The sequence below is a fragment of the Aethina tumida genome, chromosome 3 (assembly GCF_024364675.1).
Source record: "Aethina tumida isolate Nest 87 chromosome 3, icAetTumi1.1, whole genome shotgun sequence".
Lineage (NCBI taxonomy): Eukaryota > Metazoa > Arthropoda > Insecta > Coleoptera > Nitidulidae > Aethina > Aethina tumida.
In genome coordinates this window covers 601,355-616,136 of record NC_065437.1, presented here as the reverse complement: position 1 = coordinate 616,136, position 14,782 = coordinate 601,355, and the positions used below count along the sequence as shown (strand labels likewise).

Below are 14,782 nucleotides of genomic sequence, written 5' to 3'. Positions count from 1 at the left end.
TATATATTTCTTTAGAAGTCTTGATGCTAAATTTGGATTCAATCACTCTTTGTTGATTGTTAAATCTGCTTTAAGTCACTGACATTTTCTTTCTTGAACATTAATCCTTCTTTACCGTCTTTCAGGTACACAAGAACGTTGCTGAAGGATGTAATATATATTTCTTTAGAAGTCTTGATGCTAAATATGGATTCAATCACTCTTTGTTGATTGTTAAATCTGCTTTAAGTCACTGACATTTTCTTTCTTGAACATTAATCCTTCTTTACCGTCTTTCAGGTACACAAGAACGTTGCTGAAGGATGTAATATATATTTCTTTAGAAGTCTTGATGCTAAATTTGGATTCAATCACTCTTTGTTGATTGTTAAATCTGCTTTAAGTCACTGACATTTTCTTTCTTGAACATTAATCCTTCTTTACCGTCTTTCAGTTACACAAGAACACTGCTGAAGGATGTAATATATATTTCTTTAGAAGTCTTGATGCTAAATATGGATTCAATCACTCTTTGTTGATTGTTAAATCTGTTTTAAGTCACTGACATTTTCTTTCTTGAACATTAATCCTTCTTTACTGTCTTTCAGGTACACAAGAACACTGCTGAAGGATGTAATATATATTTCTTTAGAAGTCTTGATGCTAAATTTGGATTCAATCACTCTTTGTTGATTGTTAAATCTGCTTTAAGTCACTGACATTTTCTTTCTTGAACATTAATCCTTCTTTACCGTCTTTCAGGTACACAAGAACGTTGCTGAAGGATGTAATATATATTTCTTTAGAAGTCTTGATGCTAAATATGGATTCAATCACTCTTTGTTGATTGTTAAATCTGCTTTAAGTCACTGACATTTTCTTTCTTGAACATTAATCCTTCTTTACCGTCTTTCAGGTACACAAGAACGTTGCTGAAGGATGTAATATATATTTCTTTAGAAGTCTTGATGCTAAATATGGATTCAATCACTCTTTGTTGATTGTTAAATCTGCTTTAAGTCACTGACATTTTCTTTCTTGAACATTAATCCTTCTTTACCGTCTTTCAGGTACACAAGAACGTTGCTGAAGGATGTAATATATATTTCTTTAGAAGTCTTGATGCTAAATTTGGATTCAATCACTCTTTGTTGATTGTTAAATCTGCTTTAAGTCACTGACATTTTCTTTCTTGAACATTAATCCTTCTTTACCGTCTTTCAGTTACACAAGAACACTGCTGAAGGATGTAATATATATTTCTTTAGAAGTCTTGATGCTAAATATGGATTCAATCACTCTTTGTTGATTGTTAAAACTGTTTTAAGTCACTGACATTTTCTTTCTTGAACATTAATCCTTCTTTACTGTCTTTCAGGTACACAAGAACACTGCTGAAGGATGTAATATATATTTCTTTAGAAGTCTTGATGCTAAATTTGGATTCAATCACTCTTTGTTGATTGTTAAATCTGCTTTAAGTCACTGACATTTTCTTTCTTGAACATTAATCCTTCTTTACCGTCTTTCAGGTACACAAGAACGTTGCTGAAGGATGTAATATATATTTCTTTAGAAGTCTTGATGCTAAATATGGATTCAATCACTCTTTGTTGATTGTTAAATCTGCTTTAAGTCACTGACATTTTCTTTCTTGAACATTAATCCTTCTTTACCGTCTTTCAGGTACACAAGAACGTTGCTGAAGGATGTAATATATATTTCTTTAGAAGTCTTGATGCTAAATATGGATTCAATCACTCTTTGTTGATTGTTAAATCTGCTTTAAGTCACTGACATTTTCTTTCTTGAACATTAATCCTTCTTTACCGTCTTTCAGGTACACAAGAACGTTGCTGAAGGATGTAATATATATTTCTTTAGAAGTCTTGATGCTAAATATGGATTCAATCACTCTTTGTTGATTGTTAAATCTGCTTTAAGTCACTGACATTTTCTTTCTTGAACATTAATGCTTTCCTACCGTTTTCCAGTTGCACAAGAAGACTGCTGAAGGATGTAATATATATTTCTTTAGAAGTCTTGATGCTAAATATGAATATATTCGGTTCTTGCTGATTGTTAAGTCTTTTCTCGCTTGAACGTTAATGTTTCTCTACCAACTTTCAGCCACACCAAAAGACTACTAAATAATGTAATATATATTTTTTTAGAAGTTGTGATGCTATATCTGGAGTTGCTAAGACAGAGGTCGATACAAAATAATAATATAGACTTAAGTTTTAAATATACCTAATAAATTGACGTTGACAAATGGTTATAAACAATTTTAAAAGAAAAGAAAAATTCAATTTTTGATTATATTTAAAACGTGTGAAGTGAAGTTAATAATTCAGTAATTCAGGAGCAAATATTGAAGAAATGTTCGAATAATATCCGTAAGGGTAATGGGACCGATACGAGGTAATTTAATTAAGGAAGTTGGTGTGGAATTTAAGGAAGGAAGGATGGATGGATGGATGGGTGGTGTGATGCTTAGGCAAAGCCCAAAACCAAGTAGACTCGTTTATTATTTACCGCGTTGCGTATGTTAATTCAATGAAATGAAATGAAATAAAGGGAAAACTCAATAAAGCATCTTAATTCGATAATAGCTTTGTTCCAGCCTTCACTTCTGCGAACATCATTTGAATAATTACAGTGCAGCACGCGATTAAAATTACTCGTCGCATTCTCAAGTGCATTTTCTCTCTTAATTGACTTTTCCCGGGTTTGACTAATAAAAATCACACAGTTTCGCTGAATAAATGCCGCAGCGGCATTCACATTTATTTCTTTTAATTTGCGCCACGGTAAACATGCATATTTGAAAAGTGTTCGTGATTCCGTAAGGGCCGACATGTTTGGGAAATTCTACGTTATAGATCGAGGAAATTTCAAAAGCACGTTCAAACTCAGCCATACATTTTATCTTTAATAATAAATTTTACTTGACTGATCAAATACGATGTTATTGCAGGATTTGTATGAATCCCATTTCAGACTATTCGAGTACGATTTCAAAAAGATACTGCCTACATAAAACCAACTACAATATACATAATGGCTTCCTTAAAACAAATTCATCTGTGTTGTTTTAATATTAATACGTATTAAAGGACAATTTATTTAAAAGGCACTTTGTTCCGTTAAAGTGATATTAAACTTTTTTATGGGGAGGAAATTAAATTCGGTAATTGATTAAAGCGTTCAATAATAACGGTATTATTCAATTTATTTCCCATTTTCATACATTTAATATATTAGAACAAAGCTAAACCGTCATTTTTTTGAAGAAAATAAGTACCATAAGTTAAGGTAGTTTGGGATTTTGGTCGCACATTCCATATCGCACTTGTTAACGTAAATCACAAGAAATCAGAGCTTTACGATTCTTTTTATGTAAAGAAATGTCGTCACTAACCTCGGACAAAGTAAACATGGGCGTTAACGATGTAATTTGGATGAGAAATGGGCTCCTTTAGATTCCCCATTACGTCTCGCTGTGAGCTAGAAATATAAAGAAAAATGTTATCTATTAACTCAAAATTACATATTAAACATGTGATGTATGCATTCTCATTATTATAAGGGTTTATTATCATCACATATTATAACATTTTTCCATTATCCGGTTTTCCCCCGGCAAGAGAATAATACTGTATACTTTTTTTTATGCCGTTGTGTAATAACCTCATAAGTTCACATTTTTCATAAAGTACACACAAATACGAAGGAACTCAGAGGAAACCTTGATTAAATTACATTATTCAACGATTGTGTAATAATACTCATTACAGTACTAAGTGCTTACAACATAACATATTTTTAAACATTAAGATTTTGATTAAAACTAATTCATTTTATTAGAAATACAAACAAATAATTTACTAACTAATGGCTTATATCTGTAAAGTAATGACCTCATTATTCAATTATTATAATTGTCTGAAACAGTGGAATAATGATACAAACCAACAAAATTATTATGTTGTTTTTGCTGTAGCTGAAATTTATGAAATACACGCTCATAAAATTTAATAATACTTATGAAAAAATAATAATTTTGTTGATTATTTACATGAAATATGCTTCAACAGTCTTGTGTTGTGTTACCAGAGGATGGAATAGAAACGTATTGAAGCTGATTTAACATTTACACAATGTTTTAGTTAACAAGAACTGAACAATTTGATAAGAGGCCTGAACTGAATAATATCTTAATACTATCTCTTCTTCTGTCATTCTTCAGTGGTCTTCCTGTGTTGCCAAAGGATGGTACAAAAGCTTTGACGTCTGATGAAGAAAATGACAGAGACTTTAAAGCACAATACTAGAAGAATTACTTCTTCTCTTGTTTTATACTTTAGCAGTCTTCCTACGGTGTCATTGGATGGTACAGAAACGTCAAAGTCTGATGAAGAACGTCTTAACTGAATCTTCTTCGAGGTATTTGAAGAGTTACTTGAAAGTAGACTATTCAGATAGTGATAATTAACGAATGTAACATATAAATACTTTTTAAAATAAACATTAAAAGTGTAAAATGTGTAAACGAATATAAATAAAGTTAATTTTATTGTTGTACAAATTAAATTCGATCATTAAACCATTTGAATCAACCACAAACATTTTTATATCAGCAGTTGTTGCTTTTCAATATCCCGAATAATATTTATGCATTTTTCTATAGCTGTGAAATAAACAACGGACATTATCGATTCAATATTAAATTAAACAAGCACCACAAATAAAACAAGGTATATTTTATGAGGCGACGTCTACACGAATTGACAATTGAATGCACGAACATCTTTTTTATTCAGCTTTGTCATGTATTAGCTCAGATGGAAATGTACCTTCAACATATAATTTGAAAATTATAAATAAATAATATCCGTCAGTCATGGTATTTATAAATCAAATTGGATCACTGGCAACGTTATAATTTGTTAACTGTGCCCGTGTGCATGTTCACAAACTATAAAATTAAAAGTGCACTTCTTCTAGTAAGTTAATGAGCTTCGGTTTTGTGTGGTAAAAATGTAAACATTAATTTCCTAAATTAGATAGCAACACCGTTCCCTAAAATCTGTGTGAAATATTTTATACGCCATTCCGTTTTTACAACATATCGGCCTAAGTAAATTTTCTACTTAACCAACTTTATAATTTAACATTCTGTTGGAAAGGTTGCGATACATTATACTGCACAAAGTAATAAAACTGCAATGAAACTGCTTCAGCTTTTAAATTATACATTGTATAATATAGTTGTAGTTTATATGCATATTTGACAATTCACATAACAAATTATGAATGCGACCCAGAGGGAAAATTGTAATTTTTATAGATTACCTGCTGCCACCGGAATGCCTTTGTTGCTCGACTCGTTTGTCGAAAGATTTATTCATTTTTAAGTCCATTTTTTATGGCTGCAACAAATGTATTGTCAAAATATGTTTTCTATTGGATTTCTAAAGGATTCAAATTAACCATTTGAAAAGTATTACGTATATGTTAACATGTGAAATGTAAAATATGTAGGTAAATATATTAAAGTATGTAAAATGTAAAATATGTCATGTAAAATATGCAGTAAGTACGTAAAGTAAACTATGTAAACTATATAAACTATGTAAACTATGTAAACTATGTAAATTATGTAAACCATGTAAACTATGTAAACTATGTAAACTATGTAAACTATGTAAACTATGTAAACTATGTAAACTAAGTAAAGTATGCAAAATATGTGAAATATGTAAAATAAATATGTAAAATATGTAAGACATGTAAAATATGTAAGATATGTAAAATGTGTAAGATATGTAAAATATGTAAAATATGTAAACTGTGTAAACTATGTAAATGTGTAAAATAAGTAAAATTTAATAAGTATGTAAAACATGTAAAATATGTAAGATATGTAAAGTATGTATGATATGTAAAATATGTAAGTTATGTAAGATATGTAAAATATGTAAACTGTGTAAACTATGTAAACTATGTAAACAATATAAACAATGTAAAATATATAAACTCTATAATCTATATAATCTATGTAAATTAAGTATCTAAAATATGTAAAATGTAAAAGGTAAAATATAAATACATAAAATTTATATAAAAATGTAGATATGTAAATTTTGTAGTGTCTCATCTGTCATATCATATGTAAGATATGTAAAATGTGTAAGATATGTAAAATATGTAAGATATGTAAAATATGTAAGGTATGTAAAATATGTAAAATATATAATATATATAAAATATGTAAGATATGTAAAATATGTAATACACGTAAAATGTGTAAGATATATAAAATATGTAAGATATTAAAATATGTAAGATATGTAAAATGTGTAAGTTATGTAAAATATGTAAGATATGTACACTGTGTAAACTATGTAAACTATGTAAACTATATAAACTATGTACACAATATAAACAATGTAAAATATGTAAACTCTATAATCTATTTAATCTATGTAAACTATGTAAACTAAGTATGTAAAACATGTAAAATGTAAAAGGTAAAATATAAATATATAAAAATGTATATATGTAAATTTCTTTAATGTATTATCTATGTGCAAAATATGTGAAAGATGTAAAATATGTAAAATATGTAAGATATGTAAAATATGTAAGGCATGTAAAATATGTAAAACATGTAAGATATGTAATATATGTAAAATATGTAAGATATGTAAAATATGTAAACTGTGTAAGCTATGTAAGTGTGTAAAATAAGTAAAATTTAATAAGAATGTAAAATATGTAAGTTTTGTTAGATATGTAAAATAGGTAAAATGCAAAAGGTAAAAATAAACTGTGAAATGTAAATTTATATAAAAAAAAATGTAGATATGTAAATTTCTTTAGTCTATTATCTTAAACAATAGTATGAATATTCCCTCAATTAGCGAATAGCACTGCATCGCATTGATATTCATTTAACATTCCGGAATTATTATTAAAGTCCGGACTGAAGTTGCGAGAATATAAACATATTCCGGGCAAGTTCAGATCCAACCACTTGTCCATGTATTCCATTTGTTTTGGCGTCGGGAGGAATTCCAAGTGTCCGCTAATCGATCAATTTAATTAATAAAACCGAACGCGAAAACGGGGGTGAACGTTTTGATCGTTCCCTTTGAAGCGTTTTGGCACCGACCGTGTCATATTTATGTCGAGGTTTTTCAATAAAATCGTCTGGCGATTCAAAGTGCTCTATTTGTTAACAGTTCGTGAGCGGGAGCGCAAACAAATAAATCTTAGTTTTCGAGCTGAAAGGATGTGAAACTAGTTAAGTTATGAGGTTACCGAAAGATAATAATTTACGTGCTAGTTGGCGTAAATAATAATGCGATTACTAATGTTGTTGTCAACCGTTTGAATCTATGTTATTACAGACGTAATATCGCACAATTCTGATACGCGAATGTTGTTTTATCCGCGCCGTTAATTAATTAATTAATTCAGCCTCGCTCGGGGAGTCTCGTTTAAAACCTTTGTCTTAAGTGTAAACTTTCGAGAGTTTGAAGTAGTACGATTTCTATCTGAATAACCGCAAGGAATGCGATCGTGTCGCATTTTATATGAATATTGACTTTGCCGGCTAACGTGACCCACGGGAATTCTTAATAAATACAATATTCGTCGTCGACCGTTTCCTCTTAGTAATGGGAACGTGCCGGCAAACGTCCGATACAGAGGAGGGAGGCAGATGGTGCGCTATCATGGTACAATGCTAACAAACCCTATTTTATTGGAAAGGGGAGAATATTTTCGGTCCTTACGGTCTCGACCGGACCACGTAATCCTGTCGAAGCTTATCTGAAATGGGAGCGAGACAAGTGTTATTTAAATATGTCGCACCCCGAAAATTTATTCTATTTCGCACGACCCGTGCAGTTCAGATAATTTAAGAAAACTAACTTCTTTATGCTCCACTAGTTTCTTTTTTTTCTGCCGTCCGTGTTTAAGGGACGCGTGACAACATTAAAATAAGTAAGAAATATAACAACGCTGACAAATTTTCAGCCACAACTAATGCCCTCTTCAAGTGAAAAATGACGGGGATCAACGCGGACTTGGAACTTTCAAAATGAGGACATGTGTCGACAAAGGATAATGAATTTTTGTTTGATTCTTTTCATTTTTCACTTTAATCCTTTACGTATGATTAAAATATCCCTATAAAAAATGTAGTGTTGAATATTTATTTATGTGTACAATTTTGGTTTAGTTTAGTTAAATTTATTTATTTATTATTCCAGAAAATTTTCTGTAGTAATTAAATTTTGATTTCCTCAGTCTTTTCTCTACAATTTAAAAAATAATAGACTAAAATACCATAAAAAATATTGTTTCTACTGAGCAATATATGTCAGTGTCTACTCCAATTTTCAAAAATATGACTTCTTGGAGGATGCTAACCTAAGTATCATAATTATGGAGTCATGTTATGGTTTAAAATGTTCCTCTATCTTTTCTCTATAATTTAAAAAATAATAGACTGAAATATCATAAAAAATGTTGTTTCTACAGAGCAATCTGTGTCAGTATGTCCTACAATTTTCAAAAATATGACATCTTGGAGATTGCTAACCTAAGTGTCATAGTTATGGAGTCATGTAATGATTTAAAATGTTCTTCTATCTTTTCTCTATAATTTAAAAAATAATAGACTGAAATATCATAAAAAATATTATTTCTACAGAGCAATCTGTGTCAGTATGTCCTACAATTTTCAAAAATATGACATCTTGGAGATTGCTAACCTAAGTGTCATAGTTATGGAGTCATGTAATGATTTAAAATGTTCTTCTATCTTTTCTCTATAATTTAAAAAATAATAGACTGAAATATCATAAAAAATATTATTTCTACAGAGCAATCTGTGTCAGTATGTCCTACAATTTTCAAAAATATGGCATCTTGGAGATTGCTAACCTAAGTGTCATAGTTATGGAGTCATGTAATGATTTAAAATGTTCTTCTATCTTTTCTCTATAATTTAAAAAATAATAGACTGAAATATCATAAAAAATATTATTTCTACAGAGCAATCTGTCAGTATATACTACAAATTTCAAAAATATGACTTCTTGGAGAATGCTAACCTAAGTGTCATAGTTATGGAGTCATATTATGGTTTAAAATGTTCCTCTAACTTTTTTCTACAATTTAAAAAATAATAGACAAAAATTCCATAAAAAATGTTTTTACAGACCAATATATGTCAGTATATACCCCAATTTTCAAAAATATGACTTCTTGGAAGATGTTAACCTAAGTATCATAGTTATGGAGTCATATTATGGTTTAAAATGTTCCTCTAACTTTTGTCTACAATTCAAAAAATAATAGACTAAAATTCCTTAAAAAATGTTGTTTCTACAGACCAATATATGTCAGTATATACCCCAATTTTCAAAAATATGACTTCTTGGTTGATGTTAACCTAAATATTATAGTTATAGAGTCATATTATGGTTTAAAATGTTCCTCTATCTTTTCTCTACAATTTAAAAAATAATAGACTAAAATGCCAAAAAAATATTGTTTCTACAGAGCAATATATGTCAGTATATACCCCAATTTTCAAAAATGTGACTTCTTGGAGAATGTTAACCTAAGTATCATAGTTATGGAGTCATATTATGGTTTAAAATGTTCCTCTATATTTTCTCTACAATTTAAAAAATAGTAGACTAAAATACTATAAAAAATGTTGTTTCTACAGAGCAATATGTCAGTATATACTCCAATTTTTATAAATATGACTTCATGGAGGATGTTAACCTAAGTGTCATAGTTATGGAGTCATATAATAGTTTAAAATGTTCCTCTATCTTTTCTCTACAATTTAAAAAATAGTAGACTAAAATACCATAAAAAATGTTGTTTCTACAGAGCAATATATGTCAGTATATACCCCAATTTTCAAAAATATGACTTCTTGGAGGATGTTAACCTAAGTATTATAGTTGTAGAGTCATATTATGGTTTAAAATATTCCTCTATCTTTTCTCTACAATACAAAAAATAATAGACTAAAATATCATAAAAAATATTGTTTCTACAGAGCAATATATGTCAGTATATACTCCAATTTTCAAAAATATGAATTCTTGGAGAATTCTAACCCAAGTATCGTAGTTATGGAGTCATATTATGGTTTAAAATGTTCCTTCATCTTTTCTCTATAATTTAAAAAATAATAGACTAAAATACCATAAAAAATGTTGTTTCTACAGAGCAATATATCTCAGTATATACCCCAATTTTCAAAAATATGACTTCTTGGAGGATGTTAACCTAAGTATTATAGTTATGGAGTCATATAATGGTTTAAAATGTTCCTCTATGTTTTCTCTACAATTTAAAAAATAGTAGACTAAAATACCATAAAAAATGTTGTTTCTACAGAGCAATATATATCAGTATATACTCCAATTTTTATAAATATGACTTCATGGAGGATGCTAATCTAAGTGTCATAGTTATGGAGTCATATAATAGTTTAAAATGTTCCCCTATCTTTTCTCTACAATTTAAAAAATAGTAGACTAAAATACCATAAAAAATGTTGTTTCTACAGAGCAATATGTGTGAGTATATACTCCAAATTTCAAAAATATGACTTGTTGGAACTTTTCTCAACAATTTCTACAGGCCAATGTGTTCCAGTAAGTAATTCAGTTTTCAAAAATATGAGTTTTTGATGAGGCTATTTTAAAAAAAAATGTAGCGAAATTAATAAAAATTTTGGGTGCCGGTCAAAATGATTAAACACTGCGATTGACTTTTTAAGACAAAGACAATTAAATTTGAATTAATTTTGCATAGGACTGCGGCAGTAAAGTTAAATCCCAATTAAAACTAACGCAAATTTAATTAATCAACCACTTATTACGCAAAAACTGTGATATTTCAAAATGGGAAATTAATTCGGAGCGAACGCAATCGAATAACGGAATACAGAACGACCACGAAAATTATTAATACTTCAGCACATGTTCATTATAAAATTATTTATTCACGAGGTGACGCAATGCTACAGATAACGAATGGGGGGTTGTATTGACCACAAAGCCAATCAGTAATAGTGTAATTTTGTTTGTGTAATATTTATAAGACCTAATTTGCTTCCAACACACACACACACACACACCTACACACCTAACTAACTGTGTTGAGAGGGTGGGGAGCTGTAAAATATCCTAAACTCCCCCCTTTTGAAATACAGCCTCTTCCTGAAAGAGTTTTTATTGTTTGTGTTTAGTTCCTTCCGTAATAAATTTAATAGAATATATCACATTTTATGTACGATTCCAGATATATTGCCCCATAAAAAATGAACGTTTACATCTCCTGGATCCGTTGTAACTGTACAAAGACAAAAAGGAGTAATGGCTCCACAAAGAAATAATGAGTGGGATTTGTCTTGTGCAGTCTCTTGCCACGCAAGCACTTATCCCTTCCAATGTTTGCTGAAAAGCTTAGATTTCGTTTCGGCAACTTTATTCATTTAGGTTTATGTGCTTTAAGTCCAATATTCTTTCGCTGATGGACTTAAATATTTCAATTGAATTTTTCCTTGTTGCGACGATAAAATGTTGTAGGTATGATTAAGTGATTTAAGCAACGACATGTGTTAATTAATCTTGCACAAGTTAATAATGATTTTATGACATCTAAACGTTTATGACAAGTTAGTGAACTGTACAACAACGTGATTTATTAGGTCGAAGGTAATTATAATTCCTCAGTGTAGTGAGCGTGTAATATTTTTATAATTAATAATACACAAATTGAGTTACTCCTACAAGAGTTTCGACTAAGTTAATTCGAAAGCAAAATATTACATTACACCCTCAGCTTTCCACTAATCCATATAAAACCCTTGATATGAAATCAATTTGAAATTTACTAAATCTGACGTGAAAATCAATTTTAAATGATAAATTGATTGAAAGCTGTACGAGAAAATAATTCAGTTGGCAATTGTTTTTCAGTTTAATTGTTTGAAAAATTAAATTTAGTTATTTTAAAATCGATTAAATAATTAGAGCCAATCGCCGTTGATACAATTAGAGTAACATGGAACAGTCATTAAGAGGTGGATTGATTTTAAAGCAAGATATCGTCCCTAACATCATTATTCATATATTCGTGTTTTTTAATGCACCAACGAATTAGATATTTCCATGTAAACTTTGCGTGATGTTAATTATTGAAATCGAAAACTTTAAACGACTACGTCAGTCAGCTTTAACAAACTTGTTGTTTTTCAAATTAAAGTTTAACGGGATTTTTTATACAGTGATTGACAGTTACAGGCTTCTTTTTTAAAACTTTTCGACTAGTTTAGTCTTTATTATTGTTTATATTGCACGCTTAAATTAATTACTTTTTGATTTATATATTTCTGACATGAATCCCATGAATCAAAACTATTATTAATTTGTTTTTAATTTAGTTAATTACCCACTAATAGGGGAAGTTTGTTTAATCCAAAAACAAAATGAGTAAATGCCCAATTTACTATTTAAATGATAATTAATTTTAAAACAAAATTGTGGGTGTCACAAACAGATATTTTAAGATCTTTTATTAAAATCAATATGGTTTGTGACATGTGCAGACTGTGCCATAAAAATAATAGCTCCAATTATAGTTATATGCAAATCAAATACATATAATTTCATTAAGAAATTTACATATATATGGCGTTGATGACAGGACCCATATGATGGTCCTTTAAAAGAATTATGGCGGAATTTAATTATAATCTGTCGCCAACACAACAGCCGTATTTATTAACATTTATAGATAAATTTGTATAGCCGAAACACAAAACGTAAAAAACCTAATTTGTAATTACTTAAACAAAGCGTTCCACAACAACATTCATTAAAAGTTCTCGAGGGTAATTAAAAAGGATTAAATGATTCGTTCTTTATAAATATTAATGTATTTTTAATGAAATAGAACGCTTTATGTGTAAATATATTCATAAAATTTTATAATTTTATCTCTATTTATGTGAAATACCTTGCTTAAAGGCAAAAAGGATTTAGAAACTTTTACTACAGCATCGTTTTTACATTAATAGAAAAAATGTTAGCAAAGCCCCCGTTGAAAGAACGGTCGAGTCTTGGCTTCTTAAATGTTCTTCTTCTCTTTACTGTTACTTGCTACAAGTTTGTAAATTCCTTTTAAGTAGGTATGCCTTTGTTGTCTTTTTATATGAGTCTTATATTACGATAAGATGGTATTAGAATACATAAACATTATTAAAACTTTCTAATGTAATTAATTCAATACGATAACAAGAATATAAGCTCACATAAAAAGCTAACAAATAACTATTTTCAAGTATATTTATTTAGAATTTAACTTGTCTCTGTGAAACTCCAAACTTCTAACCTAAGCTAACTTATCTTTGCCTTGATGTAACTCAAGTTTAACCTTTCTGTAATCTTGACTAACTTTATTCAATTCATTGTTAGTTGATTTAAATAAAATAGCTCATTATTTAGGTCTAATGTAATACTAGTCTCAAATTTGTTCTTAACCTAAAGTTTTCTGTAACATAATATAGTTATAACTGTAGTTTAAGTCTAACCTTAACTTAACTATTATAGTTAATTTATTGCCTACAGAATAAGCATTAAGTGGCTGATATAAATAAGTAGTTAACTGCCAATTAAATTTAATCCAACACTAACCTCAATTAACCCCAAAGCTCACCTAAACCTACTCCTAACTTAACCTACCTCCAATTTGACTCTAACGTTGTCTAAATCTAATTTTGGTCCAACTTTTACTACACTCCCACTTAGTTGTACTTAACCGAAACTCAAATCTAAACTAATTATAATAGAATCTAGCCTTAACCTCGGCCTAGACTAACTATAACCTCAACCTAAAGAAATTATAATTAATTTATTGACTGCAGAATAAGCATTAAGTGGTTAATATAAATAAATAACTAACTGTCAATTAAATGTAATCCAACACTATCCTCAAATAAGTCCTAAACTGTCCTAAACCTACTCCTAACTCTTAACTTTGTCTAAATCTAATTTTGGTCCAACTCTAATTCCAACTCTTGCTACTTAACTCACATCTAAACTCACATCTAAACTAATTATAATAAAATCTAGCCTAGACTAACTCTAACCTAACCTAACAAATTATAATTATTTTATAAGCCGCAGAATAAGCCTAAACTGACCTAAACCTACTCCTAACTTAACCTACCTCCAATTTGACACAAACTTTGTCTAAATCTAACTTTGGTCTTAATATAACTCCAACATTTGCTATACTCGAGAGAGTTGTACTTAACTCCAACTCAAATCTAATCTAGCACTAACTGTAATTTAGTCCTAAATCTATATCTGGACTCAATTTGATTCTAATTCTTCCTAAATCTGAACTTTGTATGTATCCTAACTCCAATCTTCTAATTACAACCTAACCCTAATTAAACCCTTATACAACTATAAATATAAATTAACTCTCAACCTGACCTAACCTAACAAATTGTAGCATATTTATTACCAGCCGAATAAAGATTAAGTGGTTAATATAAATAATTTAGTGAGGCTCAGAAATTTGAAAACTTTTGTCGGAATAAGCGCCATTAATCTTTTTCAAGTGGTGGTTAAGTTATGTATGGCGTGACTAATGTGTGGCAGATTAAATCGGTTTCTTGAAATGTGTTCATTATCTACCACCGCTTTATATTTCTGACTGCACTTGTACACAATTACGGAGAAAT

At 29.3% G+C, this 14,782-nt stretch overlaps 1 protein-coding gene across 2 annotated transcripts in view; it reads right to left on the bottom strand.

Moving 5' to 3' along the window:
- The window catches only part of LOC109607121 (trypsin beta-like), a 256,249-nt gene that overhangs the window by 31,224 nt on the left and 210,243 nt on the right, over nt 1–14,782 (bottom strand). Inside the window, exon 5 of one of the 2 annotated variants that reach the window (XM_049965519.1) lies at nt 3,404–3,489. The exons of the other annotated variant lie outside the window; for it this stretch is intronic. Within the exon in view, the coding sequence (XP_049821476.1) occupies nt 3,404–3,489 (86 nt within the window). The remainder of the gene's footprint in view (nt 1–3,403; nt 3,490–14,782) is intronic. 2 annotated transcript variants of the gene reach the window in all.